Genomic DNA, 23,201 nt, shown 5'->3' with positions numbered 1-23,201 from the left:
TTTGATTGTTCTTTCTTTAACCCATGGCCCATCTCCTGTTAGACTGAGGCCACTGTAAAGATCTTTGGAGTTAAGAAGGCTCAAAAAATACAAAGGGAAAGCCAATAGCAGGAATGCTATAAACATTTTATTTATTTTTTTAAGAAAGTAGCTTCAGAAAAAGAGGAAAATAATCTAGATCATTTATTTATATATATATATATACTTTTTAATAAAAACCTTTACATAATCTTCATGCATAAAGACCCAGAGGTGGCCATGTTGTCTGTGACAGCTCTCATACCAGCTGTCGCAGGCCTTTATCTGGGACTCCCCATAGTTGGCAGCAGTGTGGCAAAGGCCCTCCACTTGCCCTTAAAAGCCCGGCTCCTTGCCTGCCTCAGTAATGGATTTACTTCTGGGACTGTAGACAATGGGTAGGAAATGCCTTGGGTTAGAATAAGAAGGACAGGGAGGGGGGGAAAAAAAAAAAAAGGACAGGGAGGGCTACCCAACATGCCGTGTTTTATCCAAACTCTTCAGGCAAATCCAGACAGGAAGCCTAGCAAGAGGGCTGAAAACCAGGGATCAAACTGAATTCTGGAGCCTCTGAGAGACATGGGGTCTATGACCAAGAGTTCCTGCACATGATAGTAGGAAAAGTTTGGTGTTCATGGGACATTCAAGGCAGGAACAAAGAAGCCTTGAAGATTCATCCCTCTGTGGCAGGTACTCACTTCTACCCTAAAATGAGTCAGAAAGACCCTGTTCTGTTTCTTAACTTAGTCCCACCCTCTTTTGACTCTAAAACAGTGTTAACTCCTCAATCTACTTAAGAGACAAATTCTCCTTTCTTCTGTGGATAGTTTATCTGTTAAGGAAGGACAATCCTTGATTAACATATTTGTCCTAGTATAAAAGGGTTGAGGTAGGACTAGGGTAGCAGGTTGGCATGGAGGGTCACAAGATCCAGAACAGCTGAAGGTGGAAAAGGATTCCCTGGTTCTCTGGAGGGAATTTTGCCAAAGGTATTTTATTGACCATTTTTTTTAAAACGGGGGAGAAAAAAAGAATGATCTTAAGGAAAGTAAAAAGAGACTTGGCTCCTTTTTTTTGGGTTCTAAAAGCCCTTATGCTTTGTTAAGTATTAAGAAAAGCCCTGAATAAATGGAGGATGCTGCTTGGGGCAGCAGGAAAAGAGGATGGATTCCACAGCCACTCAAGAGAATGGCAAACAGTGCCAATTAACTCAATGCAGGGGATTTCAGTGTGGTGAGTGTGAATGAGCATGTGAGTGTGGTGGGAGGAACTTGGGAGTTCACTGGCTCCCAACAGTCAATTCTCGCAGGTAGGACTGTGTGAGGCCACGTAGTTCCTCCAAGGCATAGTCCTCAGGCATGGGGAGCTGGCCAATGTGGGGAGCCAAGAGGCCCAAAGGGACTCGCTGAGGGTCTGGTGTTGAGTCAGAAGTTGTATCAGGGGCACGCTGAAGGCTCCATACCACCCGTAGCAGGTTGGCTGCTCGTTTGGCCATGTCTAGAGAGAAAAAATGAAGTGGGCACCATGGATGAGGGGTGGTAAGGGTGGGCATCGGGGTATAGGTATAATACTTAAGACTGGAAGCAAGCAGGCAGGAAGCAGGGAGAGGCTGGAGAATTACCTGACTGGGCCAGGAGATCCTTTGCATTGTAACACTGCATCTGCTGTATGCGATTGCACAGGGAGATCACTTTGGCATGTAACTGTTCCAGCTCATAAACTGAGCAATCCACCTACAAAAAAGCAGAGAAACCAATTAGGTCAAGAAGACTTCCCCTTACCCCAATTCTGTCCATGGACTATGTGAAGCTCTGAAGCGACAGAAAAAACCCACAGAGCTGGCTTGCAGTGTCATGTCACCACTATCTACTATCCTAACCACAGTGGACAAAACCCAACCTCAGCAATAATCCACAAGAGCAAAGTAACATAGTATCAAAGCTCTGAATTGGGCAAGTCTTGAGATGAGCATTAATGAACCAAATGACACCTAAAATCTAGATAAATCTGGGCTCAGAGGGACACATGGGTGGCTCGGTGGTTGGACGTCTGCCTTTGGCTCGGGTCATGATCCCGGGGTCCTAGGATCAAGTCCCACATCAGATGTCCTGCAGGGAGCCTGCTTCTCCCTCTGCCTATGTCTCTGCCTCTGTGTGTCTCTCATGAATAAATAAATTCTTAAAAAAAAAAAAAAAAAAAACTGGGCTCAGAGAGATTGTATGAGTTCTTAAGAGTGCATAGTAAGTAAGAAGTAGAGTCCAAACTAGCATTTAATTTAGGTATCCTAACTCCAAGTTCACAACTCTTTCTAAAATACTGTGGGGCCCTATGTCCTCTCCCTATGTGCTGCAATCCACTCCTATGGCTCTAATTGTTATTTGAAATTAATTTATTAGAGAGAGAGTGAGCAAGCAGGAGGAGCAGCAGAGAGAGAGAGGGAAAGGCAGAGAATACCAAGCAGACTGTGTGCTGAACTGAGTGTAGAAACTGATGCGAGGCTTGATCCCACAATCCCGAGACCACAACCTGAGATGAAACCAAGAGTTGGATGCTTAATCAAGTGAGGCACCCAGGCACCCCACCTATGGCTCCAATTATGATCAATGTGCTGATGATTCCTAAATCTTTAGCCTAATATTCCAACCTTGCATTCCCCTTCCCAGGGCCACTGCCTTAGCTTGGATTATCATTATTTCTTACTTGAAATATCTTAAGAGGTTGATCACTATCTTCAGTGTCATCCCCATTACATCACATCTGGTAGTCAGAGTGACTTTCCTAAAAAGCAAGTCTGTATTTTTATTTTCTCAATTTTTAAAAAGTTTATTTAAGTAATCCCTACCCCCAACATGGGGCTCAAACTCCCAACCCCAAGATCAAGAGTCATATACTCTTCTGACTGAGCCAGTCAGGAACACTATTTTTATTCTTTACTTGTATTCTCAACACTTTCCAGCAGCATCTTATTCCTGTTTGCCTCACATATGTCTCTTGGTTGCCCACACCCTCTTCAAACTTACATTAAACCGCCCTACTTGCTAAATGTCCTATCACCTCCTCCTTCTCCAAATGCTCACCCAGCCCTTCCATGAAGCATCTCTCTTATTGAATCTACTTTTGGAGTGCTTTGTAGAATCTACCATTTAATGCCTCTGCAAGTATTTTTTATCCACAAGAATCCAGTATGTATGTATGTATGTATTTATTTATTTATTTAAGATTTTATTTATTTATTCATAACAGACAGAGAGAGAGAGAGAGAGAGAGAGAGAGAGAGGGGGCAGAGACACAGGCAGAGGGAGAAGCAGGCTCCATGCAGGGAGCCCGATGTGGGACTCGATCCAGGGTCTCCAGGATCAGGCCCTGGCTGAATGTGGCGCTAAACCGCTGAGCCACCGGGACTGCCCCAAGAATCCAGTCTTTAACTGGACATTTAAAGGTGGTAAATATGATGAGGTCTTTGCTCTGAAGAAACTCATAGAAAATAAAAAAAACTATCAGACAGAGGTAAACCTTGAAGAACCACAAGCTATGGAGATCATTCAAACATGAAGTGGCAGAAAAACTGGATGGCAACTTCAGATGAGGAAAGGCTTCCCTGAGGGAGGTCGTATCTTAGTGGAGACCTGAATAACAACAAAAGGGTCAGGTTTTCTAGCCAAAGAAAACAGCTAAAACTACAAGACAGGAATGCAAAGAAAGCATATGTGGATAAAATGCAGAGTTTAAAGAGGAGAATAGAAGAAGAGAAAACTGGAGAGGTTTTATATGCCAGAAGATCATAACTGGGGATCCTCAGAATTCAGAGTGTAAACTTGGACTGAGAATAAAATCTTTATTTTTATTAACTTTTTATTAAAAATCAGAATTATTAATTTAGATGCCACGCAATAATTGTGACTTTGTCATCAACAGAAATCATGGCTATTTTCATATTACTTTACAGTTGTTAGTGATTTTTAAATATAGTACTTCAAAATTAAGAATAGTTAGGAGAGCCACTGCTGGGCTTGTTATTTAGGATGTTAAATAAATCACCTACTACTTACCATTAAGTTCTTGGTATTTTGATAACTATTTTATTTTATTTTATTTTATTTTTTTTTAATTTTTTTTTCATTTATTTATGATAGTCACACAGAGAGAGAGAGAGGCAGAGACATAGGCAGAGGGAGAAGCAGGCTCCATGCACCGGGAGCCTGACGTGGGATTCGATCCCGGGTCTCCAGGATCGCGCCCTGGGCCAAAGGCAGGCGCTAAACCGCTGCGCCACTCAGGGATCCCTTGATAACTATTTTAACATAATTGGTTTTCTTTGTAATCCCACGAATTTAATTTTTATGCATTAAAACACATTAGACAGCTATCCATGGGGTTCACCAGCCAAAAACCAATTATTGAGGCAGACTTTTATAAGACTTGCTAAGGAATACTTTATTCTAAGTGAAATGAGAAGCCACTGGAAGATTTTTGAGAAGAGAGTGAGATGATATGATTTACATTTTAGAAAGATCACTCTGGCTACTATGTGGAAATAGATTGTAAAGGAGTAAGTGCAGAAGCAGGGAGACCAATTAAGTGTCCGGTACTGCAGTCCAGGTGAGAGATTTTGTGGCTTTACTAAACCTACATGGCTCCCCTTTCCACCCTATAATCCACTACTACTTTATTTAAAGCTCCCTGGAGGGACACCTGGGTGGCTTTAGCTGGTTGAGCGGCCAACTCCTGATTTCGGTTCAGTTCATGATCTCTAGGGTTGCAATGGTTCGGAGTTGGCCGAAAATTCTTTCTCTCCCTTTCCCCTTCCTCTGCTCATTCACGGTCTAATTAATTAAAATCTTAAAAAAAAACAAAAACAAAAACAAAACACACACACACACACACACACACACACACAAAAGCCCCCCAGAAGCCCTATGATCTCTCTGATCTCTAGACTTATGCTATGCCCTCTGCTGAAGCATTGTCCCAACTATCCTTTTTCTTCCTTAGGAGCTTAGATGCCACTTCTAAAAGGCCTTTTAGACTCCCTCAGACGGGGTTAAGTACTCATGTTTATGTGCTACTACAGAACACTCTGTTTAATCCTTACACTTACCTTTGTATAGCAGTTGCTGTTTTACACACACACACACACACACACACACACACACCTTCCTCACCAATATTGTCACTGGTAAGGGCAAACATATATTACTGCTTACCTTTATATTCCCCAAATCCACTAGTGCTTGGGACATAGTAAGTTCTCAATAACTAGGTTGTGTAAATGTATTAATATTCAACTAGAAAACCGTTTTCCTCAATAATAATTTAGGGGTGATGCTCTTAATCTATCCTAAAAGTGTAGCAAATAATAAATTATGTACGTTATATGCCAGGCATAGTGCTAGTAGTTGGGAATTTGATAAGGACAATAGATAACAATTACTAGGCACTTAATATATGTAAACTAGTCTGCTAAAACACTTTAAGTATATTTTAATTGTTGGACAACTCTGTCAGATAGCTACAATAATCTGTGCCACCCCTCCCCCCACCCTTTTCAGAAGAGACAGAGGTTAATCTATTTGCTTAAGGTTACATAACGAGCGAGTGAGGGAACCATGAATTGAACCTAACAGTTTGGCTCCAGAACTTGATTCTTACCCTCTCTACTCTATTGCCTTTAATCTTAAAGAAGATATCCCCAAAAGGAGTTTATGATAACCTAAAAACAGATGTGGATAAGTAATTATAATACAGTCAGTAGACAAATGTACCAAATCCTTTGGCAGTAAAAAGGAAAGTGCAATTAACATTTCTTAGGGGAAAAGGAGAACGAAGTTGAGCTTACAGCAATGCAGATCTTAAAGGATGAGTGTGTGTGCTAAAGACTGATATAAAACAAGCTTTGTTGGAAACACCATGACTAGTGTGATCAGAGCAGAGTAGGTTGGCAATTGGAATGTGGGGTAACACTAGTAGAAATAAGGCAGGGGTTAAAGGTAAAAGCCTCTATGTGGGCTTGAATTCTATGTTTAAGGGGCTGGTCTTTGTGATAAGCAATAGAGGCCTATCTTATAACTACAAAGACTGACCCCCAATTCATTCATTCATTCATTCATTCATTCATTCATTCATTCATTTAGATTTTATTTATTTATTCATAGAGACAGAGAGAGAGAGGCAGAGACACAGGCAGAGGGAGAAGCAGACATCATACAAAGAGCCTGAAGTGGGACTCGAGAGCCTGACGTGGGACGCGATCCAGGGTCTCCAGGATCACGTCCTGGGCTGCAGGCGGTGCTAAACTGCTGAGCCACCGGGGCTGCCCAACCCCAATACATTTTAATGAAGACTTAAAAAACTGGGGGATCCCGAGGTGGCTCAGCAGTTTAGCGCCTGTCTTTGGCCCAGAGTGTGATCCTGGAGTCCCGGGACCGAGTGCCGCATTGGGCTCCCTGCATGGAGCCTGCTTCTCCCTCTGCCTGTGTCTCTGCCTCTCTCTGTGTCTCATGAATAAATAAATAAATAAAATCTTAAAAAAAAAAAATTAAAAACTGTAATACTTGTAATTTTATTTTACTTTATTTTTTTTTTAATATTTTATTTATTTATTCATGAGAAAGAGAGAGAGACAGGCAGAGGGAGAAGCAGGCTCCATGCAGGGAGCCTGACGTGGGACTCGATCCCGGAACTCCAGGATCACGCCCTGGGCCAAAGGCAGGCGCTAAAGCGCTGAGCCACCCAGGGATCCCCAATACTTGTAATTTTAAAACATGCCAAATGATATGTGAAACAATTACCATTCTCACCAAATCTCTGACCTTACTATCTCTCTCATCCCTGAGCTTTTCACTCAAACAAGGCATGGACAAGGACAGAAGATGGGACTATGGATAAACAAATCTGAGGAATGTCTACCGTACATACCACTCGGTAATAAGCACAAAACAAATAATTTTTTTAAGTTTTGATACAGCTGTCAAAGTGGCTAGCGCAAATTAGACTCATCAAAATGTCCTGCCTGCACGGACAGTTCTATTTCTGCCAATGAGGTTTTCAAGTAGTTGCTCAGGCCTTTTGAGGTCTCTGTGGCTTTAAGGGACAGGGAAAATGAAAACTAAGTAGTAGTTTAAGGAACACAGGTACCTGCTGTATCTGGTGAAGCATCTCAATGATCCGAATATAGTCCAAGTAAACAAGCCCAGATGTTTCCCAGTCCTGGATTAGGCTACTACGCTCTGGAGGTGCCAGGTCTTCCAAGAACCCCTTCAGGTAGTCATAGTTCTCATTAATGATGGCATCTGAAGAAACAAAATATTAAGCACTATGTCTACACAAATATGTGGTTCTCAAAAGTACACAGAGGACATGGCAGAAATCCAAAACAGGAAGGAAGGGGAAATAATGTAGGGTCCTACTAGAGAATTACAAGTAGATATCTTCAAATTCTCCAAAGAAAAATGTGGAAAATTTCTTGCTTCATTTCCTTAAACAGAGATTTCTGGTGTGTTTTGTTTTCTTTTCTTAAAATTAAGACATAATTGACCTGTAATATGATGTTAGTTTCGGGTATACAAAATAACAATTCAAAACTTGCATATGTTGCAAAATGACCACCACAATGTCTAGTTAATATGTTACAATAGTTATAGAATTTTTTTTTCATTTGATAAGAACTTCTAAGATTTACTCTATTAGCAACTTCCTGTTTAAAGATTTTATTATTATTATTTTTAATTTTTATTTATTTATGATAGTTACAGAGAGAGAGAGAGAGAGAAAGGCAGAGACATAGGCAGAGGGAGAAGCAGGCTCCATGCACCGGGAGCCCGACGTGGGATTCGATCCTGGGTCTCCAGGATCGCGCCCTGGGCCAAAGGCAGGTGCCAAACCGCTGCGCCACTCAGGGATTCCATAAAGATTTTAAGTAATCTCTACATCCAATGTGGGGCTTGAACTCAACCCACGACCAAGAGTTGCATGCTCTTGGTGTAATACAGTGCTATTAACTTTGGTAATGTATATTTGTAAATATACACCCACATATATAGATGTATAATATATGTATAATGTATATTTCATCCTCATGACTTATTTATTTCATAACAGGATGTTTGTACCCTTAGACTTCATTCATTCATTTTGCCAATCTCCAACCTCCTCTGGCAACCACCAATCTTTTCTATGAGTCATTTTTTTTTTTTAAAGATTCTACATATAAAGTGAGATCACACAGTGTTTGTCTTTCACTGATTTATTTCCCTTAATACTGTGAGGGTCATCCATATTGTTGCAAATAGTAAGATTTCATTCTTTCATTTCATTCTTCTTTATAGCCGAATAATATTGTTGTATATGTATACAATACAAATATATATATATACATATACATACACACCACTTTTCCTTTATCCATTCATCCACTGATTTTGTTTCCCTATCTTGGGTATTGTAAATAATATTGCAATTAACATGCTGGTGCACATTTCTTTATGAGTTGTGTTTTCGTTTTCTTTGGATAATTACCCAAAAATGGAATGGCTAGATCATATGGTAGTTATACTTTAAATTTTTGAGGAACTTCCATATTGTTTTTCATAGTGGCTGTGCCAATTTACAGGCCCACCAATAGTGTACAAAGGCTCCCTTTTGTCCACATCCTCACCGACCTTATTATTTATCTTTGACAATAGCAATTCTAACAGGGATGAGATGATCTCACTGTGACTTTGATTTGCACTTCTGATTAGTGACATAGAACGTCATTTCATGTAACTGGAAGCCATCTGTATATGTCTTTAGAAAAATGCTCAGATCCTCTATTTTTTTAAAGATTTTGTTTTTTGCTCTTTTTATGAGTTCTTTATTTTGGATGGTAACCCTTTATCATTCCTATGTTACCTTTTCATTTTGCAGATGGTTTCCTTTGCTGTGCAGAAACTTTTTAGTTTGATGTAGTCCCATTTGTTTATTTCTGCTTTTGCTGCCTTTGACTCTGGTGTCACAACCAAAAAAAAAAAAAAAAAAAAAATCACCACCCAGATGGTTGTCAAGGAGCTTACTGCCTATGCCTATGTTTCTTTTCCAGTTCAATACTTTCAGGTCTTATAGTTTAAGTCTTTGCCCATTTTGAGTTAATTTTTGTACCTGGAATTAGATAGTTAGTGATCCAGTTTCATTCTTTTGCATGTGGCTGTCCAGTCTTCTCAACACTATTTATTGAAAAGATTGTATATTGGGGATCCTTGGATGGCTCAGCGGTTTAGTGACTGCCTTCAGCCCAGGGCGTGGTCCTGAAGTCCCGGGATCCAGTCCCATGTCAGGCTCCCTGCATGGAGCCTGCTTCTCTCTCTGCCTATGTCTCTGCTTCTCTGTTTCTGCCTCTCTCTCTCTCTCTCATGAATAAATAAATAAAAATCTTAAAAAAAAAAAAAAAAAGAAAAGACTGTATATTCTTGGCTACTTTGTTATAAACTAATTGACCACATATGTATGGGTTTATTTCTGGGCTCTCTAATCTGTTTCAATGATTTATGGTATCTGTTTTCAGGCCTGTATCATGGTGTTTTGATTTACTATAGCTATATAATTGAGTTTGAAATCAGAGAGTGTGATGTCTTCAGCTTTATTCTTCTTTCTTAAGATCACTTTGGCTATTGGAGGTCTTTTGTGGTTCCACACAAATTTTAGCGGTTTGTTCTAGTTCTGTGAAAAATGCAACTGAAATTTTGAAGGGTTATACTGTATCTGTAGATTGTTTTAGGTAGTAAGGATATTTTAACAATGTTAATTCTTCTAATCCACAGGCAAGGAGTATCTTTACATTTCTTTGTGTCTTTAATTTCTTTTTTTTTTTTTTTAATTTTTATTTATTTATGATAGTCAGAGAGAGAGAGAGGGAGAGAGAGAGAGGCAGAGACACAGGCAGAGGGAGAAGCAGGCTCCATGCACCGGGAGCCCGACGTGGGATTCGATCCCGGGTCTCCAGGATTGCACCCTGGGCCAAAGGCAAGCGCCAAACCTCTGCACCACCCAGGGATCCCTAATTTCTTTCATCAATGTCATAGTTTTAAGGATATAGGTCTTTGACCTCCTTGGTTAAACTTCTTCCTGGATATGTTATTCTTTTGATGCAATTGCAAATGGGATTGATTCCTCTGATAATTCATGATTAGTGTACAGGAATGCAACAGATTTCTACATATTGATTTTGTATCCAGCAATTTACTGAATCCATTTATTAATTTTAACAGTTTTTTGGTAGAGCCTTCAGAGTTTTCTGTATATTGTATCTTGTCATCTGCAAATAGTGACAGTTTTATTTCTACCTTTCTTGTTTGGGTGTCTCTTTCTGTTTCTTTTTTCTTTCTTTTAAAGATTTTATTTATTTACTCATGAGAGACACACAGAAAGGCAGAGACACAGGCAGAGAGAGAAGCAGGCTCCATGCAGGAAGCCCAATGTGGGACTCAATCCCGGGACTCCAGGATCATGCCTTGAGCCAAAGGCAGACGCTCAACCGCTGAGCCATCCAGGTGTCCCTCTGACTTCTTTTTGTTGCCTAACTGCTCTGGTTAGGACTTCCAATACTATGTTGAATAAAAGTGGTGAAACTGGGAACCTTTGTCTTCTTGATCTTAGAGGAAAAGCTGAAAGCTTTTCATCATTTTTAAAATTTTTATTTACTTATTTATGAGAGACAGAGAGAGAGAGAGAGAGAGAGAGAGAGAGAGAGAGGCAGAGACACAGGCAGAGGGAGAAGCAGGCTCCATGCAGGGAGCCAGATGTGGGACTTGATCCCAGGACTCCAGGATCACACCCTGGCGGAAAGCGGTGCTAAACCGCTGAGCCACCCGGGCTGCCCATGAAAGCTTTTCATCATTAAGTATGATGTTAGCTATATGGTTGTCATATATGGCTTTTATTATTGAGGTATGTTCCTTCTATACCAATTAGTTCTCATCATAAATGGATGTTGAGTTTATCAAATGCTTTTTCTGCATCTATTGAGATGATCGTATGATTTTTATCTTTCATTATGTTAATGTGATGTATTAACATAACAGCCCTGAGATCATGACCTGAGCTGATTTGTAAATGTTAAACCACCCTGGTTATAAATCCCACTTGATCATGGTATATAATCCTTTGAATGGTTTATAATTTGGTTTGCTAATAATTTGCTGGGAATTTTTGCATCTATGTTTACCATGGATATTAGTCTGTACTTTCCTCTTATAATGGTATCCTTATCTGGTTTTGACATTAGGGTAATGCTGGCCTTATAAAATGAGTTTGGAAATGTTCTCCCCCTCTTCTATTTTTTGTAAGGGTTTGAGAAGGATTGGTATTAATTCTTTGAATGTTTGGTAGAATTCACTAGTGAAGCCATCTGGTCCTGGAGTCTTCTTTGTAGGGAGTTTTTTGATTACGGATTTAATCTGCTTTACTACTAACTGGTCTGTTCAGATTTTCTATTTCTTTATGATTCAATCTTAGAAGGCTTTGTATGTTTCTACGAATTTCTCTAATTCTTCCAGGTTGTCCAATTTGTTGGTATATAATTACTCACAGTAATCTCTAATGATCCTTTGCATTTCTACGGTACCAGTTATAATGTCTCTTTTTTTCATTTTGGCAAATAAAATTTCCTAAAGCCACACAAAATTTAACATAATTCATGCACATTAAGCATATCCTTGGCAAATGGTAACATAATATTACTGTCAATCCCTGCCCCTCTAGCCCTTCATCCTGGCCAAGTTTCTTCTGCACAGAGAACTTTTGCAAAGTGTAATCTGATTCAAGACTGCAAAATTCTATATAGAAATAATCTTTGGCCTGATTAATCATGGGGTTCAGAGGTTGGAAGAATTTGGGGTGATTCCAGGAGACATGGGCCCTGGTCTGAGGCACTTACCAGAAGCTAAGTGCTTGATGATGAATTTGTGGCAGCGGTTCCAATGTCCAGCTTTAAATAAATAGAGGGCCTCCAAGTGCTTGTCAGATTCCATGTGTGCTCGCACTGCTTTGGCCTCATTAATCCACTCAGCAGGCACACAAAGCTTTTGAGTCAGGAAAGTCTCCTTAGCCCAAGACTCAGGGGTCTCTACTAGTTGGCAGTGCCGGGTAAGCAGCTCTCGAACAGCCTTCTCACGCATGCTGTAGGAAGAAAGACAATGTTGAATAAATCCTATCTTCATTGATGGAGAAGGCTCCCTCAGACAGCATAGAGTGACCCCTGAGATAGTCTCTTAAACTGCAGGTCTTAATGCTTAGTGGAGCACTTCAAACTTCACTTAACACACACACACACAAAGCCATCATATCATCATTTATTTCTTAAATGAAATAGAAGTATCCTTTTTTTTTTTTTTTTAAAGATTTTATTTATTCATGATAGTCACACAGAGAGAGACAGAGAGGCAGAGGCACAGGCAGAGAGAGAAGCAGGCTCCATGCACCGGGAGCCCGACGTGGGATTCGATCCCGGGTCTCCAGGATCGCGCCCTGGGCCAAAAGGCAGGCACCAAACCGCTGCGCCACCCAGGGATCCCGAAATAGAAGTATCTAAACACATTATATTTTCATGATAAAAAAATACTGAAAACTAATACTCTAGGGAAGGTTGTCCAGTGCTAAGGAAACGCTTTCTCTCTTTTTTCTTTTTCTTTTTAGTAACAGGAGATCAAGGACCAGGATAGGAGAATCCTATTCTCCACAAAGTCGTTCTTTGTAGTTCATTCTTAACCTTCTCCCTTCCTTTTCTCCCATATGGTCAGTATAGGTAAACAAAGTAGTTTTTAAAGGTAAGGTATCTTCCAGGTCCTTGTTTTTTTTTTTTCCCTTCAAAACCATCAGCTTTCCTAATTCATTTTCTCTCTGCCTCTAGATTTAGGCTACCCTCACTCTTTTTGGTCTCAAGGTCCCTTAAAGAGAGCCCGTTTATATCTGGGCCAGAGGACCAGCTGTTGATTTATTTCTTTTTCTTTTTAAAGATTTTATTTGAGAGAGAGTGGGGGCATGGCAGGGGTAGTAGTGGGAGGGAGGGAGAGAAAGAGAGAGAGCCTCAAGTAGACTCCACACCCAGCGTGAAGCCCAACTCAAGGCTCAACCCCACAGCACTGAGGATCATGACCTGAGCTGAAATCAAGAATCAGACAGATGTTCAATGAACTGAGCCACCCAGGTGCCACAAAGGACCAGATTTTTTTATTTTAAAGATTTTATTTATTTTAGAGAGAGTGAGAGAGAAAGCATGAGACAGGACAAGCAGGGGGATCAGCAGACAGAGAGGGAGAAGCAGGCTCCTTGCTGAGCAGGAAGCTGGATGTGAGGTTCAATCCCAGGACCCTGGGATCATGTTCCCAGAACTCTGGGATCATGACCTGAGTTGAAGGCAGATGCTTAACCAACTGAGCCACCCAGGTACCCCCCAAAGGACCAGATTTAAATATCAAATCAAAACTAGTCTCATCTTAGAATCTTTTCTGAACATTTTTTTCAAGGACCTTTTCAAGGCTTTCCATTGAATCCATTCTCAACTTCTTCATTTCTAAGATTCTTTATCAAGGGGTGCCTAGCTGGGTCAGTAAGAAGGGCACGCCAACTCTTCATCTCAGAGTCCTGAGTTTGAGCCCCATGTTGAGTATAGAGATGACAAACATACACTAAATTGAAAAATTCATTTAAAAAAATCCTTCATCAGGAAATAGGATTTGCCTCCCTAGATCCTACTCTGAAACACCATTATTTTTTTTTTTTTAAGGATTTTATTCATTTACTCATGAGAAAAAGAGAGAGAGAGAGAGAGAGAGAGAGAGAGAGAGAGAGGCAGAGACACAGGCAGAGGATGAAGCAGTCTCCACACAGGGAGCCCTACGCAGGACTCGATCCCGGAACTCCAGGATCACACCCTGGGCCAAAGGCAGGTGCCAAACCACTAAGCCACCCAGGGATCCCCATCAGTTATTCTTTTAGCCAGTCTTTTACCATGTGATATTCCTATTAATTTGTTTAAATAAATTCAAAGGAAAGTATGAAGGCCTTTTTCTTCCTGGTAAGGGAGGAGAAATTTTTTTTTTTTTTGAGGAGAAATTTCTTAAAGAGAAGACTGTGCTAGATGCTTTATATTTTCATTCCCTTTAAAAGAAAAAAAATGTTTTTTAAATATTTTATTTATTTATTTGAGAGAGGAGAGCTGGGAGAGAGATAGAGGGGGAAGAAGAAGGAGAGGGAAAGAATCTCAAGTAGATTCTGTCCTGAGGATGGAGCCCCACATAGGGCTTCATCTCATGATCCTGAGATCATGACCAGGGCTGGAACCAAGAGTCAGATGCTTAACCAGTTACTGAGCCACCCAGGAGCCCCTTAAAACTTGTTTTTTATTAAGTAATCTCAATACCCAATATGGGGCTTATACTTATGACTCCAACATCAAGAATCACACACTCCACCAACTAAGCCAGTCAGGCACTCCTACTTTTCCTCCTTTAATCCCACAACCAGCCTTTGACTAGGCAGAGATTAATTTTTTTTTTTTTAGGCAGAGATTAATATTATGATTTTACAGATAAGCAAGTATATGATGGATCTAGAATTAAGATCCATCTGTAAAACTCAACTCCTTTCCAGACTATATAATATGACAACGAATGGAGTATACTGATTAAGAGCACAGACTCTGGGTGTCTTGAGTTGGAAGACTTTGGCATTTACTAGCTATGTGACTTGAGCAAAAATTACTTAATCTCTCTGGGCTGCAGGCTGCCCATCTGTAAAATAGTGATTATAAGAGTGCTTATAGATTCCTTATGAGCATTAACTGAGTTGATATATGTAAAGTATTTACAACAGAGTATAAATACATTTAAAAGTACTATATGACAAAGTACTATATAAACATTTTTGTTATTAGTGTAATGCCATGCTACTATCATTAACAAAATGGAAAAGTTTCTAACTTTATCCCAGTCATACCATGGAGATAAGGTTCTTTTAGGAAAACATTAGGCAAGTAAGCAAGGATATACTTATAAATATGATACTACTAAAGTTGAAAGGTAGGTGTGGGTGGATGACAAGGGAAGGCCAGAGAGGGAGAAAGCCAGCAGACAGAAGAAGCAGGGGCCCTCCCTGCCAACTCATTTCATCACTCAACAGATCCTCTGAGGCAGCTCAGCAGCATTATTTCTGCATAATTCCTAAGCATGCCACATTCCAATGAATCTGTGTCTAAGTTAATGGAGTAGCCCTATGTGGACATGTCCTTCCCTTTCCTGTAATTATTCCTGTTCCTGTCTAAGGTTTTCCCTGATTACTGCAGTTCCCAGAGATCTCTTCTCACTTCTCCGACTACTGAGAGATCTTATGATAAACAGAATTTGCACTTATCTCAAGGCAGTCTCACTTCTAACTTGTTCACATGAATATAGAGATAACTGCAGGCTGAACTCTCTTGAGGTTTATCACAAGGCTGAACCCAGAATACACTCTAGATGCTTACTTGCTGAATTAAATGCTAGGAGACTGATGCGACTGGCATTGCCTGGTAGCACTAGATGTATAGTGGGTTCATACATTCTTACTCACCTTGAGTTGTCAATGTGTAGGAGGACAAAGACGGCCCACTCCCAGAGCCCCTCACTTTCCAGTTGGCCAGCATAACTGGTCTGTAGTACACCCTCACATTGTTCTGAGAGATGAGTATAATTAAGAGCCCGCAGCACCTCCCACAAGTGCCAGCTTAGGCGGTAGTCCAAAGGATCTGCTGTTACACTTCGAGGCTCCAGCAGCTGGTTGAGATCATAATGTCTGCAAAGGAAAATGTGCTGAGAGTTATCATATCAAGGAAGCAGACCACCTGCACTGAACAGGTCAACTATTCTGGCTATGGTTTAGAAGATAATAAAGGCAAGCATATGACAACAGAAGCATTACTAGATGATCTCCCTCTGAGACTGTACTGTATCAATCTACTTGTAGGTTCAGCAAGATTACAGATCCTACTAAAAATGAAGGCACCTCCTCTTTTGTGGTTGTGTGATTGGACAGGCTTGCTGGTATTTGTTTGGCTTAGATATTTACCATCCCGGTACATGGAGTCTTCACAACTCTTAAGTCTTCATTTTTAACCATTTGTGTATTTTTAAGATGTTATTTATTTGAGAGAGAGAGAAAGAGAGCGAAAGAATGCATGAGTGGGGGGGGGGGGCAGTGGGGAGGGAGAAGCAGACTTCCTGCTGAGCACGGAAGTCTGATACAGGTCTTGATCCCTGGACCCTGAGATCATGACCTGAGCTGAAGATGGATGGTTAACCGAGTGAGCCACCCAGGTACACCGATACTTTTCTTAATCATTTAAAACACATAGGTATCTTACAATCTTTCATACTGTTGTATTATATGAAATGGCTAATTTTCCTCTTTGTTTAAGCAGCTAACTATTCTTCACAATGGTTATTTCCTTTTTTTTTTTTTTAAGATTTTATTTATTTATTCATGAGAGACAGAGAAAGAGAGAGAGAGAGAGAGAGAGAGGCAGAGACACAGGCAGAGGGAGAAGCAGGCTCCATTCAGGGAGCCCAACATGGGACTCGATTCTGGGTCTCCAGGATCACGCCCTGGGCTGAAGGCGGCACTAAACCGCTGAGCCACCTGGTCTGTCCTCGTTATTTCCTTCTAAGGCTTGTAATTTCTATCTCTGATTTTGTCTCCAGTGGGGTTTTCTTTATATAAGGAAACTCAGGTACCCTGAATTTTTAAAGTGTCCCTATCCAGACTTTTGGTCTTTCTTCTACTGGGAGCCCAAAGATTTTAATGGTCCTGGATCAGTTTCTGTGTAAAGTTCTTAGCTTGTAATTCCCAGATTGTAATTAATATAAACTCAGATCTCACACCTGCAAATTTTAGGGCTTAGATTACCAATCAATAACTTTTTCTTTTCACCTAAGATCCCAGACTTTTTATAACTTCCTAACACTTCCCTAAGTAAAGAACAAAAGTTTTCATGATCAGTGTTGCCAAATTGAACTTTTGTGGGATGATGGAAATGAACTATAATCTGCCCTGACCAATGACAGCCAATAGCTACATGTGGCTATTAGACACTTGAAATGTGGCTATTGTGAATGAGTAACTAAATTTTAAAGTTTACTAAAAGAGTCATATGTGAATAGCAGCCATTATGTTGGAAGTGAAAATTCTAGACTATGTGATTGGGACAGAGTGTGGATTTTATGCAAAGTTTTATTTAAAAAAATTTTTTTTAAAGATTTGTATTAAAAAATAAATAAATAAATACCGATTTTTATTTATTTATTCATGATAGAGAGACAGAGAGAGGCAGAGACACAGGCAGAGGGAGAAGCAGGCTCCATGCCGGGAGCCCATCACAGGACTCGATCCCGGGACTCCAGGATCGCGCTCTGGGCCAAAGGCAGGCGCCAAACTGCTGAGCCACCCAGGGATCCCCCTATGTAAGGTTTTAGTCATAGCAATTCTACCTTTCTTGAGAACAAGGTTTTTACTATCTCCTGGCTCCAGTTTCTCTATTTCTAGTACCTTGAGATACTTTTTCTTCTTTTTTGACATTAAAAAAACTGACATACAGTAAACAAAACATATTTAGAATGTACAGTTTTTTCATTAAGCTTTAACATATGTACAAAACTGAAATTACCAACCAAGGTGAAGATAACAAACATACTCATCACCTTCAAAAGTTTCTTTATGTCTCTCTGTGAGCCTTCTCTTCCTGCCCTCCTTGCACCCACCCTTCCCAGGCAACCACTGATCTGCTTTCTGTGATTCATCAGTTTGTTTTCCAGAATTTTATGTAGATTGGAATCATATAGTAGGTATGTTTCTGGTACTTTTTTGTCTTACTTCTTTCAAAACCAAATAAAATTATCTTGTGATTCACTATGTTATCTTGTATATCAATAGTTCATTCTCTTTTATTGCTGAGTAGTATTCCACTACACAGATATACCACAGTTTGTTTAGCCATTTACATAGTGATGGGAATTTGGCTTGATTCCCACTTTTGGACCATTACAAACAAAGGTGTTACAAACATTTGTACACAGACATGTTTTCATTCCTTTTGGGTAAATACCTTAGAGGGCATAGCTGGATCATATGCATGCATGTGTATGGCTAACATTCTAAGCTGCCAAATTGTTTATCAGAGTGCCAATAACATTTTACAGGGATCCCTGGGTGGCGCAGCAGTTTGGCGCCTGCCTTTGGCCCAGGGCGCGATCCTGGAGACCCGGGATCGAATCCCACGTCGGGCTCCCGGTGCATGGAGCCTGCTTCTCCCTCTGCCTGTGTCTCTGCCTCTCTCTCTCTGTGTGACTATCATAAATAAATAAATAAAAATTTTAAAAAAATAACATTTTACATTTTTTCACCAGCACTGTATGAGAATTCCAGTTGTTCCACATCTATGACAACACTTGGTATAGGTCTTTTTATTTTAGGTTTTTTAAAGTAAGCTCCACGCTGGGAGGAGCTTGCACTCAAGACTTTGAGATCAACACCTGAGCTGAGATCAAGAGAGGCTTACCTGACTGAGCCACGCAGGTGCCCCTAGGGCTTTTTAATGTCTAGGCATTCTAATAGGTGGTATCGCATGATGGTTTTAATTTGCATTTTCCTTTTGCCTATTGATGCTGAACACTTTCTCTTGTGATTGACATCTAAGTCTTCTTTGGTAAAGCAACTATATAAGTATTTTTCCCATTTAAAAATTGGGTTGTAAAAATAATAAAATTGGGTTTTGTTTTTTTTTTTTATTATTGAGTATTAAGAGTTATTTATATATTCTGGGGATGCCTGGGTGGCTCAGTCAGGTGTCTGACTCTTCATTTCAGCTTAGTTTATGACTTCAGGGTCGAGAGATTGAGCCCCATGTCAGCCTCCAAGCTCCACATTTAGCATGAAGTCTGCTTGTTCCTCTCCCACCCCACCCACTTGTGCATGCTCGCTCTCTCAAATAAATAAAATCTTAAAAAAGAAAAAAAAGTGGGATCCCTAGGTGGCGCAGCGGTTTGGCGCCTGCCTTTGGCCCAGGGTGCAATCCTGGAGACCCGGGATTGAATCCCACATCGGGCTCCCGGTGCATGGAGCCTGCTTCTCCCTCTGCCTGTGTCTCTGCCTCTCTGTCTCTCTGTCTCTCTCTCTCTCTCTCTGTGACTATCATAAATCAATAAAAATTTAAAAAAAATTAAAAAGAAAAAGAAAAAAGTTCTTTATATGTTTTGATACAAGTTCTTTATCAGTTCCACAAATTACAAATATATTCCCCTAATCTGTGGCTTGTCTTTTCATTCTCCTAACAGTTTTTCAATGACTAGCAGCTTCTAATTTTTTTGGTCTAGTTCACCAATTTTTTCTTCTACAAATTATTTATTTGGTGTCAAAAAAATGTTTGCCTAACTTACAGTTGCAAAGACTTTCTGGTTTGGTTTCTTCTGTTTGCTTTATGGTTTAAGTTTGAAATTTAGATTTCTGATCTATTTTGAACTAGACAGATAGTAGAGGTAAGCAATAAAACCAAAAACTGGAGGTAGACCAGACTAATCAAGGAAAAAAAAAAAAAAAGAGAGAGAAAGGAAACATATTAACAATATCAAGAGAGAGATACAGGGATCCCTGGGTGGCGCAGCGGTTTGGCGCCTGCCTTTGGCCCAGGGCGCGATCCTGGAGACCCGGGATCGAATCCCACATCGGGCTCCTGGTGCAGGGAGCCTGCTTCTCCCTCTGCCTGTGTCTCTGCCTCTCTCTGTTTCTCTCTGTGTGACTATCATAAATAAAAAAAAAAAAAAAAATTAAAAAAAAAAAAAAGAGAGATACAGTTACAGATCATACATACAGACATTTAAAAAAGATAATAAGGAAAATGTTATGAATAATTTTATGCCAATAAATTTGGTGACTTCAGGAAAATAAATTTACAGTTTAAACTTCTCTTCATTTTCTTTTTTAAGAAAATGAAAAAACAAGCCCTTATACAAGTATAATTGCAAAAACACATTTATAATAAAGGAGTAATATCCAGAATATATAAAGAGATATTGAAACACAAGACAACTCTATTAAAAAATGGGCAAAAAAAATGTGAATTATACTTTCACAAGGAAGATATATAGATGATGGTAAATAAGCATGTGAAAAAAATGCCTCAACATCATCAGACATTAGGGAAATGCAAAAAAAAATTTTTTTTAAAGATTTTATTTACTTATTCATGAGAGACAGAAAGAGAGGTAGAGAAATAGGCAGAGATATAGGCAGAGGGGAGAAGCAGGCTCCCTGTGGAAAGCCCAAAGTGGGACCCTGGGATCACACCCTGAGCCAAAGGCGGAAGCTCAACCACTGAGCCACCCAGGCACCCAGGAAATGCAAATTAAAGCACTACTTTAGGGCAGCCACAGTGGCCCAGCGGTTTAGCGCCACAGCCCGGGGTGTGATCCTGGAGACCCAGGATTGAGTCCCATGTTGGGCTCCCTGCACGGAGCCGGCTTCTCCCACTGCCTCTCTCTCTGTCATAAATAAATAAATAAATAAAATCTTTAAAAATAAATAAATAAATAACTTTAGTTATTTATATGTTTCCACAATATAAAACTATACTATCTGGGAGCACCTGGGTGGCTCACTCGGTTCAGCACCTGACTTCAGCTCAAGTTATGATCTCAGGGTTCTAGGATGGAGCCTCATACAGGGCTCCCTGTTTAGCAGGGAGTCTGCTTGTCCCTCTCCCTTTGCTTCTCCCCACCTCATGCTTTCTAATAAATAAAATCTTAAAAACAAACAAAAAAGTGTATTATCCTTTAACACAGCTACATATTTAATACTTAAAAAGTATTTAAAGAACTGAAATAGGAATTAGTTATGACTGAAAAAAATCCCTCAGTTTCTGATATATGCAAGAGTTCTGCTGAAATTGTTTTAAATAACTGAATATAATAAGATGCCACTATATGCTCATTAAAATGGCAAAATTTTAAAAAATGACAAATTAAAATTTAAAAATTAAAAAAATTTTTTTTATAATTTTTTTTTTTTAAAGATTTTATTTATTTATTCATGATAGTCACACAGAGAGAGACAGAGAGGCAGAGACACAGGCAGAGGGAGAAGCAGGCTCCATGCACCGGGAGCCCGATGTGGGATTCGATCCCGGGTCTCCAGGATCACGCCCCAGGCCAAAGGCAGGCGCCAAACCGCTGCGCCACCCAGGGATCCCAAAAATTTAAAAATTAAAAAAAAATGACAATACCAAATTTTGAAGAGGATATGGAACACCTAGAGATCTAGGTGGGAATGTAATACAATATGAATACTTTGGATATAAATGATCAGGACACATTTATTCATAACAACCCAAATCAAGAAAAACTATCCATCAACAAATGAATAAATTATGCAATAAAAATCCTTCTGTTAATACACATATTAATATGGATAAACCTTAAAATCATTATGCGAGTAAAACAAGCCAGGCGCAAAAGTTAACAGAATGATCCTAATTATGTAAAAATCTAGAAGAGCAAAATTATTCTATAGTAAAAAAAACTTAGTTGTCTTGGGGTGGGGACTGATTGCAAAAGGGAATGAGGGAACTTTTGGGGGGTAATATAATTGTTATCTTGATCATGACAGTTACATTATAATGAAATGCACACTTCATTATTTATAAATTGTATCTTAATTAAAATCGATCAATTCTTAGATTTCTAACTCTAATTCCAATATTCTTCGTATTCAACTACTATAAATTATACTTTAATTTATACAAACTTTTGGCAATCTGGCCTCACATTAAAGGGAAAAAACTCAGGAAAGGACTCCCTAGGGCTGATTAAGCTCTCAAACGACTATCATGCATGGCTCTGACTTACCTGTCACTATAGAGTTTTAGAAGGTGAAAGCAGACATCTTGAAGTGGTCTCTGTGAATTTTGCTCCTCCTCTATCACATAGCCAGAGCCCTCCAGGTATGAAGGAAGTGGGGAGCAGGCATATCTGTCAGCTTCAGAGGAACTCTTGAGGGGAAGAATTTGATAAAACAATACATCAGTCGTGAGTGTATTTCACTAGATGTGATCATGTATCAATTACTTAGGCACATGTATTAAGAATGATGACACCCTAATGGAATGTGTCAAGATCTTCAGCTTATTTTAAAAGATGACATGGCCTACCTGTCTTCAAGGGACTATCAAAGATTTTGGATAGCTGTCATCAATCCTCATATCTCTCTTGTCATAATTCTTACTACACTCAGTTTCTTTAGTGTTCTCTTTCTCCTGACAAATGATATCAGAGACAGTAACTATTGACAGGAAGAAAAGAACTGAAGAAATGATGGCTTTGAAAACACTAATAGTGGTACCTCAGTGGCTCAGCTAGTTAAGTGTTTGACTCTGGGTTTCAGGTCAGGTCATGGTTTCAGAGTTGTGGAACTGAGGCCTGCGTTAGGCTCTGGGCTGCTGTGGAGTCTGCTTGGGATTCTCCACCTCCCTCTGTCCCTCCCCCTACTCCTTGCACTCTATCTCTAAAGAAAAAAATATATTTAAAAAACCCATATTAATTATATTTTTAAAAGATTTTGCTTATTTTAGAGAGAGAGCATGAGGGAGGGGGGAGCAGAGAAGTGGAGGGAGAGGAGAGCAAATCTCAAGTAGACTTCCTATTGAGCACAGAGTCCAATGCGGGGCTCAATCTTATAACCCTGAGAACATGACCTGAGCTGAAAACAAGACTTGGATGCTCAACTAACTTGGCCACTCAGACACCCCTCACATTAATAATACTTAAACCTCAACACTGTCAAGGCATATGAAATGTGATATTTAGAGGTAACTTTTTCAAGCCTGCTAATTTGGGGCTATACCAATCTTTTTTTTAATTTATGATAGTCACACAAAGAGAGAGAGAAAGAGAGGCAGAGACATAGGCAGAGGGAGAAGTAGGCTCCATTCACTGGGAGCCCGATGTGGGACTCGATCCCGGGTCTCCAGGATCACGCCCTGGGCCAAAGGCAGGCGCCAAACCGCTGCGCCACCCAGGGATCCCGGGCTATACCAATCTTGAGGTTGGGCTATTATCTCAAGGAATTCCCAAAGGAATAAGACAGCATTAGGAATAAAGAAAATTCCTCTCATTTGGGGGCAGGAAAACAGC

General features: G+C 39.9%; 1 protein-coding gene across 8 annotated transcripts in view; it reads right to left on the bottom strand.

Moving 5' to 3' along the window:
• Nucleotides 1–105: 105 nt before the first annotated feature.
• The window catches only part of NUP98 (nucleoporin 98 and 96 precursor), a 120,382-nt gene continuing 97,286 nt past the window's right edge, over nt 106–23,201 (bottom strand). For 7 of the 8 annotated variants that reach the window (XM_077866796.1, XM_077866800.1, XM_077866798.1 and 4 more), the window contains 6 exons: nt 21,918–22,060; nt 15,598–15,819; nt 11,927–12,168; nt 7,153–7,307; nt 1,640–1,751; nt 106–1,515 (listed from right to left, as the gene is read on the bottom strand). In XM_077866796.1, the coding sequence (XP_077722922.1) occupies nt 1,298–1,515; nt 1,640–1,751; nt 7,153–7,307; nt 11,927–12,168; nt 15,598–15,819; nt 21,918–22,060 (1,092 nt within the window). In that variant the 3' untranslated portion in view covers nt 106–1,297. Of the gene's footprint in view, nt 1,516–1,639; nt 1,752–7,152; nt 7,308–8,907; nt 9,002–11,926; nt 12,169–15,597; nt 15,820–21,917; nt 22,061–23,201 lie in introns of those variants that run through there. The other variant, XM_077866804.1, reaches the window with a different exon arrangement.

The sequence above is a fragment of the Canis aureus genome, chromosome 23 (assembly GCF_053574225.1).
Source record: "Canis aureus isolate CA01 chromosome 23, VMU_Caureus_v.1.0, whole genome shotgun sequence".
In the NCBI taxonomy this organism is placed as follows: Eukaryota; Metazoa; Chordata; class Mammalia; order Carnivora; family Canidae; genus Canis; species Canis aureus.
The sequence above is the reverse complement of the archived record's forward strand: the minus strand, read 5'-3'. Positions and strand labels throughout refer to the sequence as shown.